The sequence below is a fragment of the Podarcis cretensis genome (assembly GCF_951804945.1).
Source record: "Podarcis cretensis genome assembly, chromosome: 9".
NCBI classification, from domain to species: Eukaryota; Metazoa; Chordata; class Lepidosauria; order Squamata; family Lacertidae; genus Podarcis; species Podarcis cretensis.
This window is the reverse complement of record NC_137178.1, coordinates 12,851,726-12,874,570: the sequence shown is the minus strand read 5'-3', so window position 1 is coordinate 12,874,570 and position 22,845 is coordinate 12,851,726. Positions and strand designations below refer to the sequence as shown.

The following is a 22,845-nucleotide window of genomic DNA, read 5'->3' as shown; positions in this document are numbered from 1 at the left end:
CACATGACCTGGAAGCTGTACGCCTGCTCCCTCGGCCAATAAAGCGAGATGAGCGCCACAACTCCAGAGTCGGCCACGACTAGACCTAATGGTCAGGGGTCCCTTTACCTTTTTAAGGCACAGCTAAGCACCCTCAACAGGCAGCCAAAGGCCACTGAAACGAGAAGCTTCCTTATATACGGACACTTGTGGTCCATCTCAGTGTTGCCTAGATCAGGCTTCCTCAACCTTGGCCCTCCAGATGTTTTGGACTACAATTCCCATCATCCCTGACCACTGGTCCTGCTAGCTAGGGATCATGGGAGTTGTAGGCCAAAAGCATCTGGAGGGCCAAGGTTTTTTTGTGTTTTTTTTCATTAAAGATTTTCTTGTTTTACAGGAGTATGTGTAATGTCTCTCGTATTTTTTCCATGTAACATTTTTACAAATCAGTTTCATTTGTTGATACATTGGGGGGGAAGGGGTGGAGGGGGGAAGATGGGGGGGTCGGGTGGCAATGTCTGTTTTGCTTAATGTACCATATTTTTTGCTCTATAAGACTCACTTTTTCCCTCCTAAAAAGTAAGGGGAAATGTGTGTGCATCTTATGGAGCGAATGCAGGCTGAGCAGCTATCCCAGAAGCCAGAACAGCAAGAGGGATTGCAGTTTTCACTGCGCAGCGATCCCTCTTGCTGTTCTGGCTTCTGAGATTCAGAATATTTTTCCTCCTTGTTTTTCTCCTCCAAAAACTAAGTGCATCTTGTGGTCTGGTGCGTCTTATAGAGCGAAAAATACGGTATGTAGGGTTTGGTGTCGGCGTTGCCCCTCAAGATGTTGTTGATGAAAAGGTTTGCTGACCCCTGCCTAAGACCCTCCAATCCATTTCACTTCCATTCTTCCTCTGTTCCCCAGTTGCAGTCTTTAACTTTTCTCTGTCCCCAATGGTCTTCTGTTATTTTAGATGGTACATCTTTTTTCATATCTGTTGGCTCAAGATATTTTGGTGCTTGAGGCAGAAAAGCCAAATGCTCCCTCTCCTTGGTTTTAACAAAATGTAAGAATAAACTAAATGATAGCCAATTTCCTGCTGTTTAATGGTACCTCAAAAATCTGCTGCCAAGGGCAGACCAGCCTAATAGCAGAGTTTCAGAAAAAAGGAGCCTTGTTATTCCGCAGCCCAATGAGATTTCATAGGGACGCATTGTGTGGATGGCACTTCTTTGTAACGCACGTACCAATTAGGAAAAGATTTCCGTGTTCCTCTTTCAAAGAGAGGCACAAAAGTGTCAGGCTAGGTTTTGGAATTCTAAAGCACCGGAAAGAAACCTGCAGTCAGGTAAAATAATGCTAAGGGAGCACAACTTTAATTGTACCCTGGAGGAAGAAAATGAAGATGAAAAAGGGAAGAGTCATGTTGCTTCTTCTGCAGAATCTCACCAGGTTGCACTGAAGTCTGGAAAATTAACTCCTTTCCTATCAAAGGCGAAAATGACTAGAGAGGAAATAATTATTTATTACATTTATATCCCTTCTTCCTTCCACAGAATCCAAGGTGGTATACAAAGTGTTCCAGGTGGTCTCTTGATATCCTGTGTTTTGTTCTGGGCTGAGGCCGCAGCCTGAGATATTAGTAATTAACTGGAGTGTCTCTGGGGTGCAGAAAGCCTATGCATTTAAAACTTTGATTGGTTTTAATTGGCTGATTAATTTTGCTTTGCATACAGAGGTTCAATCACATATCTTCCAACGTCTTGAGTCCCCAAACAGGGAATCACATCATCCTGGCCGCAGTGGCGTAGCGTGGGTTGTCAGCACCTGGGGCAAGGCAAGTAATTTGCGCCCCTGCCAGGTAGGGGCAGAGAGCTGCGAGTGCGAGCACGCCCCCCCCCATGTTGCGCCCGGTGCGGCCGGCCCCCCCTGCACCCCCCACGCTACGCCACTGCCTGGCCGTGCTGCCACAGAAGTCATGCAACCCGTGTGAGATAATAGAGCTCAAAAGATGCAAGGGGGGGTGGGGGGCATGCTTGCATGAGTTCTGTGGTCTAAACCACTGAGCCTCTTGGGCTTGCTGATCAGAAGGTTGGCGGTTCCAATCCCTGCATTGGAGTGAGCTCCTGTTTCTCTGTCCCAGCTCCTGCCAACCTAGCAGTTCGAAAGCATGCCAGTGCAAGTAAATAGGTACCACCGCGGTGGGAAGGTAAACGGCGTTTCCATGTGCTCTGGTTTACGTTACGGTGTTCCGTTGCACCAGAAGTGGTTTAGTCCTGCTGGCCACATGACCCAGAAAGCCGTCTGTGGACAAACACCGGCTCCCTCGGCCTAAAAGCAAGATGAGCGCCGCAACCCCACAGTCACCTTTGACTGGACTTAACCATCTTACCTTTGACCTATGTATATAACACGCAAACTGTATTTTGTAAAGCTATCATTTCCTTCACACTTTTGTAAATAGCAGTTTGCAATTGTACACACCTTTGTGCAGGGGGGCCAATGCCTGGGGGCCCCAATCCTTTGCCCCCCAATATTTTTGGGGGGGCAATGTTCAAAAGAATCAGGGCCAAGCATGGAGCCAAGCGTGGTTTCAGTGGCCAGGTCCTTATCCTCTTCCTCTCCTGCTACAGAGGGGAAGGAGGGGGAAGAGACCCCCGTCTGGTGATGGTGGCAGCAGGAGCAGCAGGAGCCGCCAGCCATTGAAGCTGTGCTGCCACCATATTCAGTCCTGCCCTTTAGCTCCTCCCGATGTCCTGACTCAATGCCAGGATGTCACACACATGACGTGTGTCCCCCAGCTCCCTCACAAGTTGGAGCCTCAGTCTATAACGTCATCTAAAGTTGCAGCTGCTATGCATTTCATCTGTACAGCGTTGGTCATGTTTTCAAACCAGTGTGCAATGATGTTCTCTATTCCCCACCCCTCAATTAGTGTTCCCACAAACCTTTAAAAATAATAATACACACAGTGGTACCTCGGTTTAATAACTTAATTCGTTCTGGAGGTCCGTTCTTAACCTGAAACTGTTCTTAACCTGAGGTACCACTTTAGCTAATGGGGCCTCCCGCTGCTGCCGTGTGACTTCTGTTCTCATCCTGAAGCAAAGTTCTTAACCCGAGGTACTATTTCTGGGTTAGCAGAGTCTGTAACCTGAAGCATTTGTAACCTGAAGCATCTGTTACCCAAGGTAAAGGGTAAAGGGACCCCTGAACATTAGGTCCAGTTGTGGCCGACTCTGGGGTTGCGGTGCTCATCTCGCTTTACTGGCCGAGGGAGCTTGCATCCAGCTTCTGGGTCATGTGGCCAGCATGACTAAGCCTCTTCTGGCTAACCAGAGCAGCGCACGGAAACGCCGTTTACCTTCCTGCCGGAGCGGTACCTATTTATCTACTTGCACTTTGACGTGCTTTCGAATTGCTAGGTTGGCAGGAGCAGGGACTGAGCAACAAGAGCTCACCGCGTCGCAGTGAGTCGAACTGCCGACCTTCTGATCAGCAAGCCCTAGGCTCTGCGGTTTAACCCACAGCGCCACCCGCGTCCCTTGTAACCCAAAGTACCACTGTATATTTTTCACAGTTGGTTGTTTTTTTTAAGAGAGGGACTAGAATATTTTCCTTGGATTCCCTAGGGAAAGGGATAGGGTGATAGACTAAGGCAGGCTTACTCAAACTTGGCCCTCCAGATGTTTTGAGACTACAGTTCCCATCATCCCTGACCACTGGTCCTGCTAGATAGGGATCATAGGAGCTATAGGCCCTCCAAATGTTTGAGACTACAATTCCCATCATCCCTGACCACTGGTCCTGCTAGCTAGGGATCATGGGAGTTGTAGGCCAAAAACATCTGGAGGGCTGAGTTTGAGGAAGCCTGGACTAAGGGATCACCCGCTCTTTGATTGTCCTGCACCTGGTAAGCACGGGTCTGAGCAGTTTTCCGTTTGCCCCGCCACTTTCCCTGGGAAAACCCACCCCGAATTGGAGCAAATGTCCACCTGTGGAAAGCTCAATACTATGCCCACTTGCAAGGATTAAGATGTGTGACTTGCACATGCGGGTTTTAAACAACAACAACAACAACTATAAACACATACTGGAAGCACAATTGTATTGTAGTAATTTAGAAAGAAAAGGCCCCAAACCATACCGTGTTGTTTACAAGCCAGCACAGGTGTGCACTTTATTATGGCATCATTGTCATTTGCAATATTCTTAGTGGTAGAGAAGCTTAGGAAAATGTCTTTTCATCCATTATTAATAGGAACACTGAACGGTGTTGTTGTTTTTTAACTTGGTATGAAATGAGACACTGTTAGAAAAAGCGGAGTTGTCATCATTCAGGAAAGGGAGAGAGAGAAAAAAAACTCACACTTCCTAAGTGTGTGCTGGTGGTAATGTTGTTTTGCACATTTCTTTATTTTTCCATTTTGCAGTCAACCTCTAAATGTATCACATGGCTTTTTGCTATTGCCAATATGCAACTGAAAGATATTAGTATGAGTAACAAGACTGAAGCGTATGTTCCATTGTTGCGAACGCGACTGCTGTTTGGTCAGGGGACACAGAGAGGCCGTCATCGTCCTGCCCATTGCTTTAGCAAAGGTCTGATCTGCCAAATTCAGCTGATGAAGCTTTCAATGGCACAGAGTTAAATGTTTTACTCGCTGCAGATCAAACTGCTGTTAAAGGACTGGTTATTCAGAAGCTGATCATCCCAACTTCAAACCATTCTTTTTTTTTTAAAAAAAAAAAAAAAGAAATTTGTTAAGGCTTACTTGGTGATTGGTTCCATTTTCTGATATTCATTTTACCTATACAACACAGCGAGGTTTTATGCATAATTATTTACTTCGAATGTCTGTATAAAATGCTTTCACCACTGACATGTAGAAGCTGCACAGATTCACCATGGGTTTTGGAAAAGGCCTTTCAGATACCAGCACCACTGCTCATTGCCCAAAATGCCTTGCTGAAAATAAAATAAATCGCATTTTCTCCATACGCAGTGTTAGGGATTATAAGTACATGATAAAAATCACACAAATTAATGATTGTCCATGGAACAACTTTCCTTGCAAGACAGCAAAAGGGATCAGCTCAAATAACATCCATTGAGCCCAGGATTCTCTTTCCTGCAGAAGCTGCCAAACAGATGCCTCTGTGATGCTTACAGCCAAGGCATGAATGCAAGAAAGCCATCCTTGTGTCATCTGTTCCACCACCTGGTATGAAGAGGTATATTGCTCTTGAACATCGCTTCCTTTAATTATTAAGCCGATCTCACATTTGTTATTATTTTTAAAGCATTAGACGGTTTTCTTCTACTGACATTTCAAAAGACCTTTTAGTATAATACAGGACTTTGCCAAGTTTAGGATATCTCGCCAAACATGACACTTACGTACCTTCCATAAACAAAGTGAACATCACAGTTTCAAGATCTATGCATTGCTCTCGAATACTTATCAGTGCCCTCATCCATCAAGGAGATGGTGGACACCGTGGGACATTTGCAGCCTCCATTCTCAGCCGCAGCCCTAACCTTGCATATTGGCCCTGGTTTCGCACAAGGCCTAGGAGATGAGGGATGAAACATGATGCTATTGCCAAGCAAATGTAGGCCACGCCCTCAGTTGCTTCCATGTTGCCCTCCAGCAGGTTCATGAATGCTACATGTGCTAAGTCATGGCAAATTGCATTCTCTTTTGTGCAGCTGAGCATCAATTCCAGTTGAGATTGAATGTATGGCACTAGGATGATATAACTTCCAAAAGGAAAGAAGTGAGGGGAGAATGTATACTGTAGGTCTGGACTCAAGGGAGGTGTGATTTGAGGACTGTGACCCTAGATCCTTGACCCTGCTGCAAAAGCAGGCATTGCAAGAAACATGGACTATAGAGCCCTGTATCCAATTAATGAGTTAAGAAGCTGCCTTATATGGAGCCAGGCCATTGGTCCATCCAGCTCAGAGGCCATCTAGGGTTTCAGATGGGTCTCTCTCAGCCCTACCTGGAAATGTCAAGGATTGAACCTTAATCTTAGGCATGCTAAGCCTATGTCTCATTTCCAAATGCCTTCTCGTAAAAAGGCGCTCGGAAGAGCCAGGTCTGTCTCAGCTTTCTTTTCATTTCATTTCCTAAAATGCCCGGCTTTTCCAAGTGCTTTATGATAACTCACTAACATGTTGTCCCTTCCTGATGACATCATCCAGGTGGTCTTCCGGTTAATCCTTTTGTACAGTGGCACCTTGGTTCTCAAACGCCTTGGTACTCAAAGACCTTCGTTCCCAAACACCAAAAACCCAGAAGTACAGTGTTCCAGTTTCCTAATGTTTTTTGGAAGCCGAACATCTGGTGCAGCTGTTGGCTATCGTTTCCAGGGCACCTGGACCAATCAGAAGCTGCGCCTTGGTTTTCAAACATTTCGGAAGTCAAACGGACTTCTGGAACGGATTAAGTTTGGTGCTTTTGTTTTTGCTATTTATTTTGCGTTTTTGTTTTTGAGACTTTTTCGGTTAATTTGTTTTTGTGACGGTGTGGAACCCAGTTCAGCTACTGATTGATTGATTGTGTGACTGCGGAAATGGATAAAAGCCCCCCATCCAAACAATGACTATCTTTTTTTTTTTTTTAAGAATAATTTTTTATTAACCGACCAATCACATCAAATCAAACCAAATTACATAAATTCCAAATTACACAGCCGAATTTTAAATTTTTGTTGGGGGTACCCATATTTCAAGTTCCGAAGGGATCCAATCAACTTCTTGCTTCTTACTGCTGTTTTAATGTCCACAAGTCTAACTTTATGGTGTTCACAGTACTATCCAGTCCTTTCTTATTATTTTTCCACATCTCTTGTTGTTATTTTCATATATTTTTCCTTTCTCTTTGTGACCTCTGACAGTCTCCGCAAGCTGGTTAGAACAGTTTGTAATCCTGCGTGGATTTTTTTTTTAATCCAGTAGCCATATCCAGACGTTTTCCATATAACATCACTTCCATACATCAAAACAGTCTTAGCGTCATTAATCTTCACCAATCTGCCTCCTTTCTCAAAACTTCTGAGGAGATTCACTAGGAATGCAGTCTAAAAACAAGACCATTCTTCCTCCCGGCTGTAAATCCTTTGGCAAGATGGCGACTCTGAATTAATTGCTGCGCCATTCCAAAAGCTCTTATTGCTTCTCGGTCTCCATAAGGCATACTTTTGGTTAAAGTTTATCTCCACACAGACCTTAATCATCCTGCTTGGGTCAGTTCAACCGACAGTTCTAATGAGGAGGGGTTCTTGTAAATCACATAGAAGGAAAGTAAAAAAGGTTTTCCCCCCCATTCGGCCCCGTTGTCAACATACCCCGCCTTTGGTGTATCTTCATCGTAAAATATTCCTGTTTCTCCAGCCCGTCATCTTCTTTCGCAGAAGTCACTTAAATTAGCAGACTTCACTCCCCTTCTTCACTTGAAATATATGCATTTGCTTCTTTTGTAATTAATTATTCCAAATTGCTGCAACTAGTGCGCAATCAGAGACAGCGTCCAGGAGAGCCGAGGTCCACACGGGGGCATTCTGCCTAGGGCCCTCACTCCCTTCTTTCGAATTAGGGGGTGATTTATGGGCACAGCAGGCAAGGGCAGTGTTCCCCATTTCCTTGGGGCAACAAGGGAGGCTGCCTACTCCCATAACAGCCTCTTAATTACCCCGTGTGGGTTGGAGAGATGGTATTGTCGGCCATCTTCCAATGCGCCCCCTAGTGGCCCCCCCATCCAAACAATGACTATCATCAGTGCAGGGAAGAAAATAATAATAATTTTCATTTTTATCATCTACAATACTGTTTTATTTATTTTATAGCACAGTACATTGATTATTGGTTTCATTTTATGGATCAATGGTCTCATTAGATAGTAAATTCATCTTAAATGGCTGTTTTATGGGTTGTTTTTAAAAGTCTGGACTGGATTAATCCGTTTTGGATTACTTTCTATGAGAAAGTGCGCCTTGGTTTTGGAACGCTTTGGTTTTGGAGCGGACTTCCAGAATGGATTAAGTTTGAGAACCAAGGTACCCTTGTATTATTGTTATAGAGTCTAGTCACTAAGGGATCGCCCACACTTTTGTTTGTCTGAATTAAAACAAACGTCAGCCCACAGAAAAACTGACTGGCGTTTGTTCCAATTCAGCAGGGAACAGGGGTTTTTCCTGAGGCAAGCAGTGGGACAGCAAAAAAAAACCCCAAACCTATCAGACCCATGATTAGAAATCACAGGGCTAACGAATGTGTGAATTGGTCCCGCACTTAGCTGTATCTGAGTAGAGTTGGGCATTTCCGCTGGTTGTTCTGTTCTTCTTTAAGAGAAAGAATAATATAAAAACACTTCACCTTCGATTACGTGCTGAAAAGCTGTAGGTGTCCCACCTTCTCCCAGTGGGTCTCATCCTTTCCCTTCTAACCTCCGAGGACTCAGAGTTGGTTTGCCAGGTTGCAGTCTAAAGAATACGATGCATCTGAATTTTCTCAGTACAACAGGGGGAAAAGGCAGCCGCCGACTGCTCCCACTTCCCAATTCTTTTCTAGACACCTTAATCACCGTATTTTTCGCTCTATAAGACTCACTTTTTCCCCCTAAAAAGTAAGGGGAAATGTGTGTGCGTCTTATGGAGCGAATGCAGGCTGCACAGCTATCACAGCAAGAGGGATTGCTGATTTTACTGTGCAGCGATCCCTCTTGCTGTTCTGGCTTCTGAGATTCAGAATATTTTTTTTCTTGTTTTCCTCCTCCAAAAACTAGGTGCGTCTTGTGGCCTGGTGCGTCTTATAGAGCGAAAAATACAGTATCTGCAAGAGGGGCAGATGATGGAACTCGGTAGAGAAAGAGTTGTCTTACTTCCTGCTTATCTCCTGACAGCTCTGGTCGCCTCTCCTAAAAAAGCAGCTGGAAAAGGTTATGAAAAGGGCAATCGTAATGCAAACAGAGGAGTATTTAAGGTTGCTTCTGAATACCAGTTGTTGGGAACCACTCAGGCATTGTGTGCCGCTTTTCTGCAGGCACCTGGTTAGCTTCTGTGAGAACAGAATGCTGGACTTGATGGGCCTTTGGCTTTGCAGGCTTCAAAAATTCCTTCCCTTGAGCCCTTGGTGTAAAGGCAGCAAAGTGACTGGAGCTGTTTACACCAGTCCCAGGCTACGACTGAGCAGGATAGGGAACCAAATCCTGCTCTCGGCCTGCACTCAGGTTTCTACTCCTTACAGACGGAATGCTAGGTTTACAAGTGTGTGGGAAACACCTGTTAAAATCTCAAGAGCCAGAGGGGCTTCAAGGGTTAAAGTTCCCACTGGCTTTGCTTCAGTGCTCTCTAGAGCTCCTTCGCCATGACCAACAGGAGTACAGTGGTACCTCGGGTTAAGTACTTAATTCATTCTGGAGGTCTGTTCTTAACCTGAAACTGTTCTTAACCTGAAGCACCACTTTAGCTAATGGGGCCTCCTGCTGCTGCCACGCCGCCAGAGCACGATTTCTGTTCTCATCCTGAAGCAAAGTTCTTAACCTGAAGCACTATTTCTGGGTTAGCAGAGTCTGTAACCTGAAGCGTATGTAACCTGAGGTACCACTGTACAGAAAAAAAACATATAAGACCCCTTCCTCAAAAAGCAGAATAAACCATGTGAAGTGGGGAGAGATTTGCATAATGTATGCATGTCACATAACACAGATTGTCTTCCTGCAGAACTGGTTCTGTACTGCTGCATCAAGTTTTACCCTTCTTTGCCAAAGCGCAAACTTGTACACGGTCCTGCCCTTGATCAGGCAAACAAAGAAACTGTGACCAGATCATTATGAGTCGGTCTCACTGGGTGGGAGGAAATCCCTATTTTACAGAGATGGTTCTCAACTTGAAGCTGCAGCAATAGATCACCCGTAAGTTAACACACAGCTCTTTGTGTATGTGTGTGTGTGTGTTCGATCTGTCTGGGTGTCAACAGCAGCCCAATGTATCTTCAGAGGTGGTCTGATCCTATGTGACACATGAGCAGCCTTTAAATAGTTGCGAGGAGAGCAGGAAGAGCAACAAGGACTATTCACCTTTGTAAAAGGAGTCTCAAGGGGGTGTTTTTCACGCTGAGTAAAACACTTGTTAAGAGGAGGAGACAGCAGCGGTTGTTATCTGATCCACCTTTGGGTTGGGTCTCGCCTCCCTCCATCTCTCTCCTCTAAAGCAGCTTAGTCTCTTTGGACCTATAATAGCAGGAATTCCAGAGGCTCATGGCAGAGGTATTTTAAACGCAGACATTGAAGCGATGAGGTTGATGGACAGAATAAGACTTGTCCTTCCAGCTGTCCAAGGAACAGCGGGAGGGGGAATGGAATCAGGGTCATTTGGAACGGAAGAGCTTTCCTTCCTCAATCTTGATCCCCTCATTTGCCTCTCCGTAGGGTGGGGAGGGGGAGAATAAACACAGAGAGCAAAAGATCTGGACAGACAGAAATCTGTGCGATAGCATGGAATCCAAAGGTAGGTACTGTTATTTTCTTTAGAGAAAAAAAGAAAAACGAACTAAATTCTACTAAGAGTGGAATCAATCCTTGTTTTTGTTTTTTAAAAAAATTAAAATAAAACAACACAATAACAACAACACAGAAGTAAGGATGGAGTCACACAACAGTGTTTCTACCCTCTTCACATTATGAGCACTGCCCAAAATTCCCCTGGGCTCACATATATATGCATGGGGAACTTTGGGGAGCAATGGCTGGCCTGTCCTCTTTTAGGAAAGTTGTACATATTTATTTGGGAGGGGGAATCTATGACATTGTCCACTCATTACTTTCTGGGAACAAATTTCAACACAATGTGGAGCCTCAGCGTTCCACTCTTTTCTCCAGGATGGTGAAAGGTGTGAGGATGTCGTGAGCATATGTTTATTTGGAGCACAGTATATCGCTGATCATCTGACCTACCAGGAACAATGAGGTTTTCCAATCAGGTGATCTGAGGAAATATGGTATCAAACCAAAGCAACAGCAACCAATTCATCCAGGTCTCCTCCAGATTCTTTCACAGAAAGGGTTAAGGTTTCAAGTGCATACTGGAAATTTAGGTTTGGACAATTAAAGCAGACCAAAGTCCTTTGCAAGGGTGCTTTGTCCCATTTCAGCGCTTGAGGTGAAAGGGGGGGGTCATAGAATTGTGAGGGTCCAACCCCCACAAAGCAGGGGTGTGCTGGTGCCCCACTGCTGGTGCCTCTCTTGTGGGATGTGAAACACACAGCAGTCAAATACAACAGTCCTAGAGAGGGATGTTTGTCCAGCCAGTAGATAAACTTCCTGTTTCCTCCTGGGCTGGGACAAACTTCCTCTACATGTGACCAGAGGTGGGTGTTGCCTTACCTGTGCAGGTAACAAAATAGTACAGCACAAGCAGCCATATCTCTCTCTGACTCCATTCCTTGAAGAAGCAACATCTCCTTAGCCTGAGATGCCAAGAGACGACAAAGGAACTATCTCCTTATGGGATAGATTCCAAGTGTATATATTTTGTACCTTAAGTCTGCCTTCTGGGATGTATGCGTAAACTATTTTATACCTTTTATACAAGACTGTGTCATGTCTATTATTTTTAGGAGGGAATAAAGGGGAATTACCAGGAAATTGATTTTAGAGGCTAAAGCAACTTATCCGCTGTGTAAGTTTAAAAAGGGAATGTTACTCTACTAAATTATAGAACTTGCTAACGCAAGTTGGGAAGGATATTATTAAACAATATATCTTAGACTTCTGCTGCCTGAGGCAAGTGCCTCACCCTGCCTCATCAGTGGGCCGGGCCAGACCCTCTGTTATCCTGGCACAAGAAACCCACTTTTTTGCAAAATGACTTTTTGCTGTTAGCAAAATGATGGGGGGGGGGACACTGAAAGGTTTGGGATGAATGAATGACTAACAGGAAGACCTATGTCCACTGGCTGAGCAAATCAGGATGGATGCTTAATAACAAAATGGTAATCTGGAAGAGCAGGAGCCCATGGTGCATATGAAGTAGGAATGAACAATCTCACCCCATTCATGAAATGTTGCTAGCCAACTGTCTTGGCTTCCCTTGAAATTCATTGGCTGTTCTGACTGAAGAGGAACACTCCAATTTGGTTTTAAATTTTGCTTTCATCTAAAAAAATTCATGGCTATTCCGCTACGGAGGACTTCCAGGAGAGAACAGGTGTATACAAAACACCGTGCAAATGTTAAAACCACAAGCTTTGGCCTTGTGGGTTCATATAGAACCTTTTCATTTTTTTGTTTTATTGCATCACTATTCCAAATTTGCTGTGCCACTATTTCCCCCCTGCTGGGTTCCAAAGTTAATGGCGTCTTTAAAATCAAAATCATGAGATAAACCAGTTGGGTGACTCCACCTTCTGTTTGTCTGAGGTATGTCGGGGATGGGGAAATCTTAAAAGTGCAGAAAAAAGTGATTGGGGGGGCATGGAAAGGACATGAGCAATTTCCTCCCCCTTCTCACAGGAAAAGATCACAGTAAGAAAACAATTATCAGGAATTTGAAGAAAAAAATTGACTCAACATATGAGGTAATCTTTCACATCTTGCAGCAGTCACAGAACCATAGATTTGGGAAGGACCTCGAAGGCCATATCGTCCAATCCCTGCCGAGGCAGGAAAACACATTACTGCAGCAATAGTGCCTGCCAGTTTTGAACAGCCGTTTTAAGCACAATCCATGCTCAGCAGTTGGAAAGCAGAGAGATGAGACTGAAAATTAAGGCGTCCCCACCCCACCCGTGCCCAAACAACCTTTCCGCTCTTCTTTGGCGCCCTACGCCTTGGAGCACTTGGAGAATTCCACTTCATTTGTAGCTACTGGGAAAAAAGTGAATTAAACTCGGGTGCTAGGGACCCAAACGAACACGACTCTTTCCAGAAGGACCTCCCGGTGCAGTGAAACGCAGAGCAGAATCCCATCCGCTATTCTGCCCTGTGGTGTTGCATACAAGCAGCAACCGCTCCTGAGAAAGAAAGAAAACAACATTCCTCAGTGGAAGAGAGTTGGGCCATTACTATCCAAAGCGAAACTTGAGTCTATATTTGACCAGAGGCGAGTTCTTCCGAGGCACCGGCAACGGGACCTTTGGCTTTGCTGGGATGGCGACAGGTGGTTTCTTCTTCTCAGGAACAGCGACAGTGAAAGCCAGTTCCGGCTGTTCTGCTTGCCTAAACCTCGGGAGGAAATGCGTTGAGATGTGCTGGGGTTTCACCCGGGGGCTGCACCCTCGTTTTGCCTTGCCCCGTTTGTTCAAGGCCACGTACCATTCTCTGCCCGTCTTCTCAGTCCTGTAAACTGCTGAGGCGTACGTGTTGTAGCTGTTTTCTTGAAACCGCTCCCTGAACTTGCAGTCGTCTGTGAATTTGGCCTAGGGAATTAGAAGGAGGAAATGACAATAGCAGCAAATGCTGGCTTTATAAAAGGGTTGTTACTGTACCTGTGTTGGCCTATAATTATTATTTCTTATTTTTCTTATCGAACCTTCGCCTGAAGGTCTCAAAGTGGATTATGGCACATAAATGCACAATACGATTTAAACACCAATAAATGACAACCCGACTTCTAAGCCCATTTTATTGATCTAGACAGGGTGTGGAGAACCTTTGGGTCTCCAGATGTTGCATAGCCAAAACTCTCATCAGCCCCAGCAAGTACTATTATTTTATCATCATCATTATTATTACTATAGACGTGTTCCCCCCGTTTTCAAATTATTCCTTAGACTCTCTCTTGTCCACACTTCCTGATTAGCTCCCTGAAATTTCTCATGAGGCTGCAGAAACGCCTTTTCTTTTTGCATGACTAGCATAATGCAAGGTAAGAAACAGTCACTTAACTAACCATAAAGGGCATATAGAGTGCACACGTCCACCATATTGATGCTTCAAGTCAACAGTAAAGCTAATTTTACCCTATGTGAGAATACAATGGATTGGAGTATTTCCCCCCCCCTAATGGAGGGGAGCTGGCCATTGTGACACATAATCATTCATTTTATTTGCATGTCTTGAACTATTAAGATGCATGGGGGGGGGAGGTGAAATAATGTGCAACTTAACTGTAACCTGAGTGAGATGCTAAGCACATATATGGATGCGGGTGGCGCTGTGGGTTAAACCACAGAGCCTGGGACTTGCCGATCCTGAAGGTCGGCGGTTCGAATCCCCGCAACGGGGTGAGCTCCCGTTGTTCGGTCCCTGCTCCTGCCAACCTAGCAGTTTGAAAGCACATCAAAGTGCAAATAGATAAATAGGTACCACTCTGGCGGGAAGGTAAACGGCATTTCTGTGTGCTGCTCTGGTTCGCTAGAAGCAGCTTAGTCATGCTGGCCACATGACTGCTGCACGCCGGCTCCCTCGGGCAATAAAGCGAGATGAGCGCCGCAACCCCAGAGTCGGCCACGACTGAACCTAATGGTCAGGGGTCATAGATAGATAGATAGATAGATAGATAGATAGATAGATAGATAGATAGGTTTGATTTATGGAAGATAAGTACTTTTGGAGCCCCTCCACAGGGCTCTATATACCCAGTGGCAAGCCATAGGGGGAAATAAAAAAAGGATGTGCTTCATGCTTTATTGGTGAGAATCCCAGAGACATCTCTGGCTGGTCCATAGATGGGAAACGTATATGGAGGCAGATGAGCCTTTGGCCTGATCCCACAGGCTACTCTGAGATGAAAAAGCCCTGAATCTAAAGGGTTGGTAAATCTATTGGGTTGGTTTTTTTTAGTCTTATCCCATCTGGCCACTCAGAGTACACACCATCCCCACTTTCATATGGGGCTAGGATAGCCACTTAAGCATTTCCCCAAAGGGTGGACATGGTTTTGCATACAATCTGCAAATGCTAATCATTGTACAGATGCAGATTTAGACATGATGGGTGGTATGCAGCTCTTGCTGGGAGTTGTTGGCATCCATCTGCCTCAGGAGACAATGGAGTGCGCCTCTGGGGGTGAAGTCAAACCACTGCATTAGCAATGACCTTCCTGGGGTGCAAGCCTGGGCAGTGTGTATGGAGCTCCTGGTGGAGCATGCAACAGTATAAAATACTGTAATGGGGAAGACTGTGGTCAGGTGACCGTAAAGCACATGACTTCTCCCCAAAGAATACTGGGAGCTGTGGTTTGTTATGGGTGATGTGAATTGTAGCTCTGCGAGGGGTAAACTGTTAGAATTCCTGCTCCATGATTGCAGTCATGGGTTTGTTGTCTATCACATGACGGTGTATTGTGCTTTACTCAGCCTTAGAGTTCTTTATCTTTCAACCAGACTTGGACCAGGCAGTCCTTTAAGCAGAGGGTTTACTCGAATAGGAATGCCCTCTGTAAAAGAGAGCACATGGCCACTCTGTTCAAGATCCTGGAGGGAAATCAATGGATATAGGCCATAAAAACTTTACAAAATTTTGCATCAGGTGTCCAGCAGGCCTTGGGGTGGGTGGGGGATAGTGCTGTAAAATGCCCAAGTCCAGTGATCAAAGTGATGTTATCCAGAATTATCCAATCTCTTAAGCTGATGTCTGAAACAATGGGCACATGGACAGAAATTATATTTTTTGTTAAACAGTGGCATTTGGTATTCGCTTGTGCATATGAAAGGTCTGGTTTAGGGGGCCTGATTTGACTGTAATGAATTCAGATGCGCCCAGGACGTTCGCTGGCTGACCTGGGACTAGTTAAGTGTCTCACAGCCCACCTCGCAAGGTTGTTGTAAGGCTAACATGGGCAGCGGAAACACAGATATGCCTTCTTGTGCCCAATGGAGGATAAGGTGGAATATAAATATACAAAATAAATAATAAAAGCTTTCCCCCTCAGAGAGTCTTTTAAAAAAACAAAACTTTCCTGACAACCTTTCATCTCCTTTTAACATTTTGCTGGAGAGAAAGGGAGACAATGGTTTTAATGAAGCACTTTCAAAATTTCCATCGCAATGGGTTGCATGTGAAAAGAAGAACCATTTTTGCTCCCTTTTCCTCTTGTTCTTCTCCACCAAAAAAGGAGAGAGATTGAGCTAAGTAGCTACTTAACAATATAGCGGAGCTGAAAGATGATAGCGTTGCTGACTTGCTCACTATAAATCTGAGAACACAATTCCACATGATTGCCTCCCAAAGGAGTTTGGATTGTTTTGGCACGGAAATGCGTGTCTCATCCATCAATAGGTCTGGGTAGATGGGAGAGGGTCCTGATGTCAAGGGTCTACTCATTAAGGGACAGGAGGAAAGAGTAATGGAGAGGTTAGCAGCTGAATGGCCTTCCTCTCCTTCTCTGATTACAATGAGTTCTTGTCCTGTGACAATCTGCCTCTTCGCTCCCTGCCCCAGTAATCTGGGGATCATGGATTTTGTGATGCCCCATGGAATCTCTAGGGTTGAAAAATGGACTGGAGCTGGTTGGCTTTGGGGATCCCACTCTCCATTTCAGGCGTGGAGAACTTCAGAGGCTGCCCTCCAGGCTTCTCTGTTGGGCCCTTGTGATTCTCCCCAGGCCTCACCACAAGCCTGGCCCTTCCAAGAAGCAGAGTGTTGCAAGTACTTGCGGCAAGTTCTAATGGGCTGAAAGTGGCTAGAAATGTGTGCTAGTGGTGGAAGACTCTGCTACCCTGTTCCATCACCAGTGCTGAAGTCAGAGTCAACCACTAGTCTATCTAGATTTTGTGCACAGAATGGGGACCACACCATCTTGTCCTTTGCCCTCAGGATAAAGAGGGGTGTGTTTGTGTAGAAACCACTGATATTTGCATAGGTAGAATGTAGACTAGTGTACTAATGTAAGAGCCAGAACTCTTGCTCCACCCACTTTTTGTCTCTTTCCCTGCCCAGCAACAGCACGTGGCCCCTGGAAGGTTGTTCAGGGGGCAGTGTGGCCCTTGGGCTGGTAAAACATTCCCCACTTCTGCTCTACAGCCCCGTTTGGACAGAAATGATTCAGTCACCATGAATTGGTAACTCCCAGACTAGATTAGTGTAATGCACCCTACATGGGGCTGGTCTTGAAGACTATTTGGCAACTTCAACTGGTCCAAAATGCAGCGACCAGATTACTAGCCAGGGTTTCACTGAGATCACATATAAATCCAGCAGCCAGTTCATTTCCAGGACCAAATCAAGGTGCACACGTTAGCATTTAAAATTTAAACAACTCAAGTCCCACATATCTGAGAGATTGCCCCCTTCCCTACAGACCCCCCCCTTGGGTGCTAAGATTGGCAAAGAGGACCCTCTTGCTGCCTCTGCCACTTTCAGAAGATGGGCAGGGGATGGAGCAGGAGAAGGCATGTTCTTCGGTGGCCCCCAAATTGTGGAACTCCCTCCCCGTATAAATGTGGGATGTAGTCCACTGGGAGCAGTCATATACAACATTCCTTGTTTTGCTAGAGTGGACATGGCCTCACCTGTGCAGGTAACAACAAAAGCACAGGACAGGGCAGCCATCTCTCTCTCTCTTTACTACATGCATCGAAGAAGCAACATGCTCTCTTGGCTTCCAGCCCAGAGAGGGCAAAGGGACTGTCTCCTTATGAGATAGTTTCCAGGTGTATGTTACTTTTCTGAGCTAAGTCTACCTTCTGGGATCCGATTGTGAACAGAATACAGTGGTGCCTCGCAAGACGAAAAGAATCCGTTCCGCGATTCTCTTCATCTAGCGGTTTTTTCGTCTTGTGAAGCAAGCCCATTGACGGCTTAGCGGATTAGCGCTATTAGCAGCTTAGCAGCTTTTAGCGACTTTTAGTGGCTTTTAATGGCTTAGCGGCTTAGCGGATCAGCTGATAAGCGGCTTAGCGGCTAAGAAAAAGGGGGGGGGGGAGGAAAAAAACCCCGCAGGAACTCGCAAGACATTTTCGTCTTGCGAAGCAAGCCCATAGGGAAATTCGTTTTGCGAAGTGCCTCCAAAACGGAAAACCCTTTCGTCTAGCGGGTTTTCCGTCTTGCGAGGCGTTCGTCTTGCGGGGTACCACTATATGAGTAAACTCTTTTTTTATACTTTTATAGAAGACTGTGTTGCATCTTATCTTTTATGAGGGAATAAGGGGGAAATACCTGAACAGTTATTATAGAGGCTTTAGCGAGCCTGAGCAAACGCATCCGCTGTAAGTTTAAAAAGGGGGATGTTACTCTGCTAAATTGTGAACTTGTTAACACAAGTTGGAAAGGCTATAATCAAACAATATATCCTCTCCTGCATCCCCGAACATTCCCACAGTAGGTACCTTCCCAGAGCCTGCAACACCCAAACCTCACTCTCCTATACATGCCCAACCTAAGAGATAGTTCAAACATGACTGTAGGGCACACCAGAGGCATAGTGGGGGAGGCGGGGGGGCTTAGCCCTGGGTGAATGATTTTGAGGGGGCACAAACCAGGCACCCCCATGCAGGCCTGCCATGGCTGCCACCAGGGGTCTCTGGGCCCTGGAGCCCTGCCTGGACTTGCCACCACATCCTCAGCCCCATTGCTGAATGGCTGCCCAGTCAGCACCAGGGGGGAATTCACCTACTAAGGGCCGGGTCAGCCGGCCACACTCCTCCTTGCAGCCCCACTTGGCTCTGGTGGTGATGGCTGAACAGGCACAGTGGGCTCTCTGAACCCTCTGCACCTGGCCCCATGGGTGTAGCCAAGTAAATCAATACGCCGTATTTTTTGCTCCATAAGACGCACCTGACCATAAGACTCACCTAGTTTTCAGAGGAGGATCTGATGGTGAATTTGGGGTGACCCAATGCAAAAATCCTGAGGAACCATGTGGATCCGTGCTTTGTAACCACATTTTTGGACCATTGCAGCCCCAGGAAACAGTGGGTGCGTGATTTTTTTGGTGAAGGCTGTAGCCATGGACATGCTATGTGATCTGATGGTGAATTTGGGGTGACCCAATGTAAAAAACCAGGGGATCCATGGGCTTTTACCTCCCCCCTCCCAGGCAGCCTCTGCAGAGGCTGCTAGAGTCCCTTATCTCTCTTCTGATCCCACTGATCAGCTGTTTCCTTTCAACACTCCCTTCCCTCTTGTTTGCCTTAGTGTCTTTTCCTTAGCTGGAGCAGTTTTTTGCTCCTCCTTTTCTTCTAATTTCTCTCTTTTGCTTTAGTCTTCCTGTTTCCCCCCTTTGTAAGTTTGCTGTCATTGCCTCCCCACTCCCAGGCAGCCTCCTTTATCTCTAGCCTCCCTTATCTCCCTCCCCGATCGCTTGCCCATTAGCGGCTTTGTTACTTTGTTTCAACACCCACTTCCCTCTTTCAAAAAAAAAGAAAGCACGATCTGCTTTTTGCCCCTGGGCAATTTGGCTTCAGGGACCATGCATTCACTCCATGAGGCACACAGACATTTCCCCTTAATTTTTAGGAAGAAAAGTGTGCGTATTATGGAGCGAAAAATACGGTAAATACTTAACTGGGGTTCTGCCCTCCCATCCAACATGAACCCTGCCCCTTCAACATAAATCCTGGCTATGCCCATGCCTGGCCCCCACCCACTGGTGTCAGTGGCAAGGACCAGGCTGGCGTGGTGGGTTCTGTTCATTCTCCATGCCCTGCTCAGCATGTGCATGTGTGAAAAAGCAAAAGCCACAATGCCACTAGAGCATACAGAAACATTGTTGCTGCTCTTTATCACTTTCTTTCTCTATCTACCTTCAGCTATTTGATGACAGGAAGGGGTGTCTAGATTTTGCAAAGTTTTTTTCTAGACATAAGCTCCAGAGAGAGAGAGAGAGACTGACTTCTGGGATTTCTAACACTATACTAGTTTGACAGATGGATCCTGAGAGAGTATTAACAGTGGGGGACATCCAATAGAACAGATGTCTCTTCTGAAGGTCATTCCTCCTTTCTAATCTATGTCTGGCCATCCGGGCTAGTACAAAAGGATGAAAAGGTATCGATGCGATCTTGTCTGAAGCTACTGAAGCAGGTACTCTGTTTCCTGCCAAGATCTGTGTCAACCAGAAGAGCAAATCCTTTGTCTCACGGGGCATTAATTTTGCTCAGCTGCCTTTGCAATCAATGAGGAGAGAATTATTAAAACTGGATGCTACACTGAAGATGCTTCTGTCAATTTTGACTTTGTGCAAGTTGGGAACATCAGCAAGGCAGCCTCTTTCTTGCTAATGGGTATTCCCTTACGAACATGACAAGTGAGTTCAGCGTTGCATTGTTAAACCCCACAGATTATTATCTTATATATGAGTGGGAAAGGTTTGGTAGAACCGATCACACTGAGGGAACCCTTAACTGCCCTACGGGTGTCTCGTCCGTTTTCGCCCTTTTGCTTGCAAGGTAAAGGTAACGGGGACCCCTGACCATTAGGTCCAGTTGTGGCCGACTCTGGGGTTGCGGCGCTCATCTCGCTTTATTGGCCGAGGGAGCCGGCGTACAGCTTCCGGGTCATGTGGCCAGCATGACTAAGCCGCTTTCTGGTGAACCAGAGCAGCGCACAGAAACACCGTTTACCTTCCCGCCAGAGCGGTACTTATTTATCTACTTGCACTTTTGACGTGCTTTCGAACTGCTAGGTTGGCAGGAGCAGGGACCGAACAACGGGAGCTCACCCCGTCGCGGGGATTCGAACTGCCAACCTTCTGATCGGCAAGTCCTAGGCTCTGTGGTTTAACCCACAGCGCCACCCGCAAACTTAACTGTAAAAGAAGAGAAAGAAATGTCCTCTTCCAGATACATATTTTCCTCAAACGGTAAAGCTTCTGCTGAGAACACAACCTCACAAAAGGAAAAGCTTCTGGGCAGGATGATGTTGAGTTTGACGCCATGCATATTTACTCCGGAAAAAAATGTCCTCGGATTCACTGCAACTTGCTCCTCATGTATGTGGCCATTGGGTTTTAGCCTGAAACACTATAACAGGAGGGGTGGATGGGTGCTCCTTTAAGAACAAAAAATTGAGCCATCTGCTTGGGAAGCTGTTAACTGCCAGGATTAATGTTGCTCCTGAATCCAGTTTCCTTATTAAAAAAAAATAAAAAATAAACTGCTTTATAATTTAATTAGATTACCACTTGAAATGGAAGGCCAGACCTCAGATACAGAAGGGGAAACCTATTACAGCCCACGGAATTGCTTCCGCTTCCTCCCCCTCCCCCGCAACCCAAAAACAACAGTGGTTCTTGATTTTATCTCTAGTTCAGCTAGAAGTAATCAAAACGCCGTTAAAATCAAAGAGCTTTCCTGATTGACAGGCACAGCACTTCCTTGCGCCTCCTCGAACTCATTATCCCACAAAATAAACGCGCCCTGCCAAAGCAGCAAAGAACAACAGATGCTGTTTTTACATTATCGGCATTGTTTAGCCCAGTGAACTTTAGACATTTGGCTCGGGTTTCGACTAATTTCTTGTGCTGATTTGGCTGAAGAATTGCGGGTCTTAACCTTTAATGGTGACCTGTCTGAAGCAGGTCGTCATGTCTGGTCCCCCTGGAACCAACCATGTCCTTCTCCCAGCAATTAGCCGGAAGCCAAGGAAGGGGGCTTATTTAATTTCGGCAGCCGCTGAATCACGTCAGAATTTCATAACATGAAATAACAAGACGATTTCACATCGGTGGGGAATGGGGGGAGAACAGCTCAACCTGTGGGCCACCACGCCAAAGGCAGGCCACCAGCTTTGTATGGGCATCTGCCAAGGCAGCACTTGAGAGGAACTCTTCCCGTACAGCAGGGGTGGGGAATTCCACAGGGGCCACATTCTCTTCTGGGTAACCTGCCAGGGGCCGCTTGCCAGGACGGGCACAGCCAGAGGCAAAAGTGGGTGGGAAATTAGTGTACATCTTAACCTTATTCGGGAGGCTAGTTTCAACACATGCTCACGTAACCACTGTTATAAGAAATTTAAGGTCTCAAATATAGAATAAATATTCATAGTATGGGAAAGCAATCCTGAAGCCATTTTGAGCCTCCTCAAATATTCCTCTGCAGTAAGGGAGGCAAATGAGGAGAGCCTTCCCATTGTCTTTTTGCTTGCAAATCCTGTGTTAAGGGCGTATTTGTGTTAAAACCAGCACCTTAAACCTGATCCTGTACTCCACCTGGAGCCCAGTGCAGCTGGTATAGCACCGGGTGAATGTGATCCTGCGGCGAGGACCCTGTAAGGAGTCTCACTGTGGCATTCTGCACCCGCTGGAGTTTCTGGGTCAGTCTCAAGGGCAGCCCCGTGTAGAGTGAGTTAAAGAGCATCACACTCTACCAACTGAGCTATCCCAGCCAAATTATGCTGGACTGGGATGAGGAATTTAAGGTCAAGGGGAACTTCATTCTTCTGCATTTTCAAAAGCAGGGAGCCTGTGTGGCATTGTTGAAATAGGAACCTGGGTGACCAGGGTTCAGATCCCTACACAGGCATGAGGTTCACTGGGTGACCTTCGGCCAGTCACTGTTTCTCAGCCTAACCTACCTCACAGGGTTGTTGTGAGGAGAAAGGGCCACATATACCACCTTGAACCCCTTGGAAGAAATGGTGGGAAATGAATGAAATGATATGTAGAGCTGTGGACTCAAATCTCACAAGGTGCAGCACAGACGACCTTGCAATATTTTCACTATTTTGCAAGCTACAGAGACATTTTTCACATACCCTGGAAATGCAGTATTTTATTTCATCTTGGTGTTTTTTTTTTACTTACACTTGCGTGGAGTTTTCCTTTTTTTGACATCGCTAAAAATTTGTTGCTGAAAACTCCTCGTATTCCTACAATCCCCTGAGACACAGCAAATATTTCCAAAATACCTAGGATGACAGAAATCCCAAAATAAAACACAATTCGTTTTTTCACAGCACTGCAAAGAAAAGAAGAAGAGAGAAAGAAATCTT

General features: G+C 45.8%; 1 protein-coding gene across 2 annotated transcripts in view; it reads right to left on the bottom strand.

Moving 5' to 3' along the window:
- Positions 1–9,141: 9,141 nt before the first annotated feature.
- FGF5 (fibroblast growth factor 5) overlaps positions 9,142–22,845 on the bottom strand; it is a 31,624-nt gene continuing 17,920 nt past the window's right edge. Inside the window, exons 2-4 of one of the 2 annotated variants that reach the window (XM_079991189.1) lie at positions 22,658–22,761; positions 13,288–13,391; positions 9,142–12,986 (exon numbers count right to left, since the gene is read on the bottom strand). In XM_079991189.1, coding sequence (XP_079847315.1) covers positions 12,857–12,986; positions 13,288–13,391; positions 22,658–22,761 — 338 coding nt within the window. In that variant the 3' untranslated portion in view covers positions 9,142–12,856. Of the gene's footprint in view, positions 13,392–22,657; positions 22,762–22,845 lie in introns of both variants that reach the window. The other variant, XM_079991188.1, reaches the window with a different exon arrangement.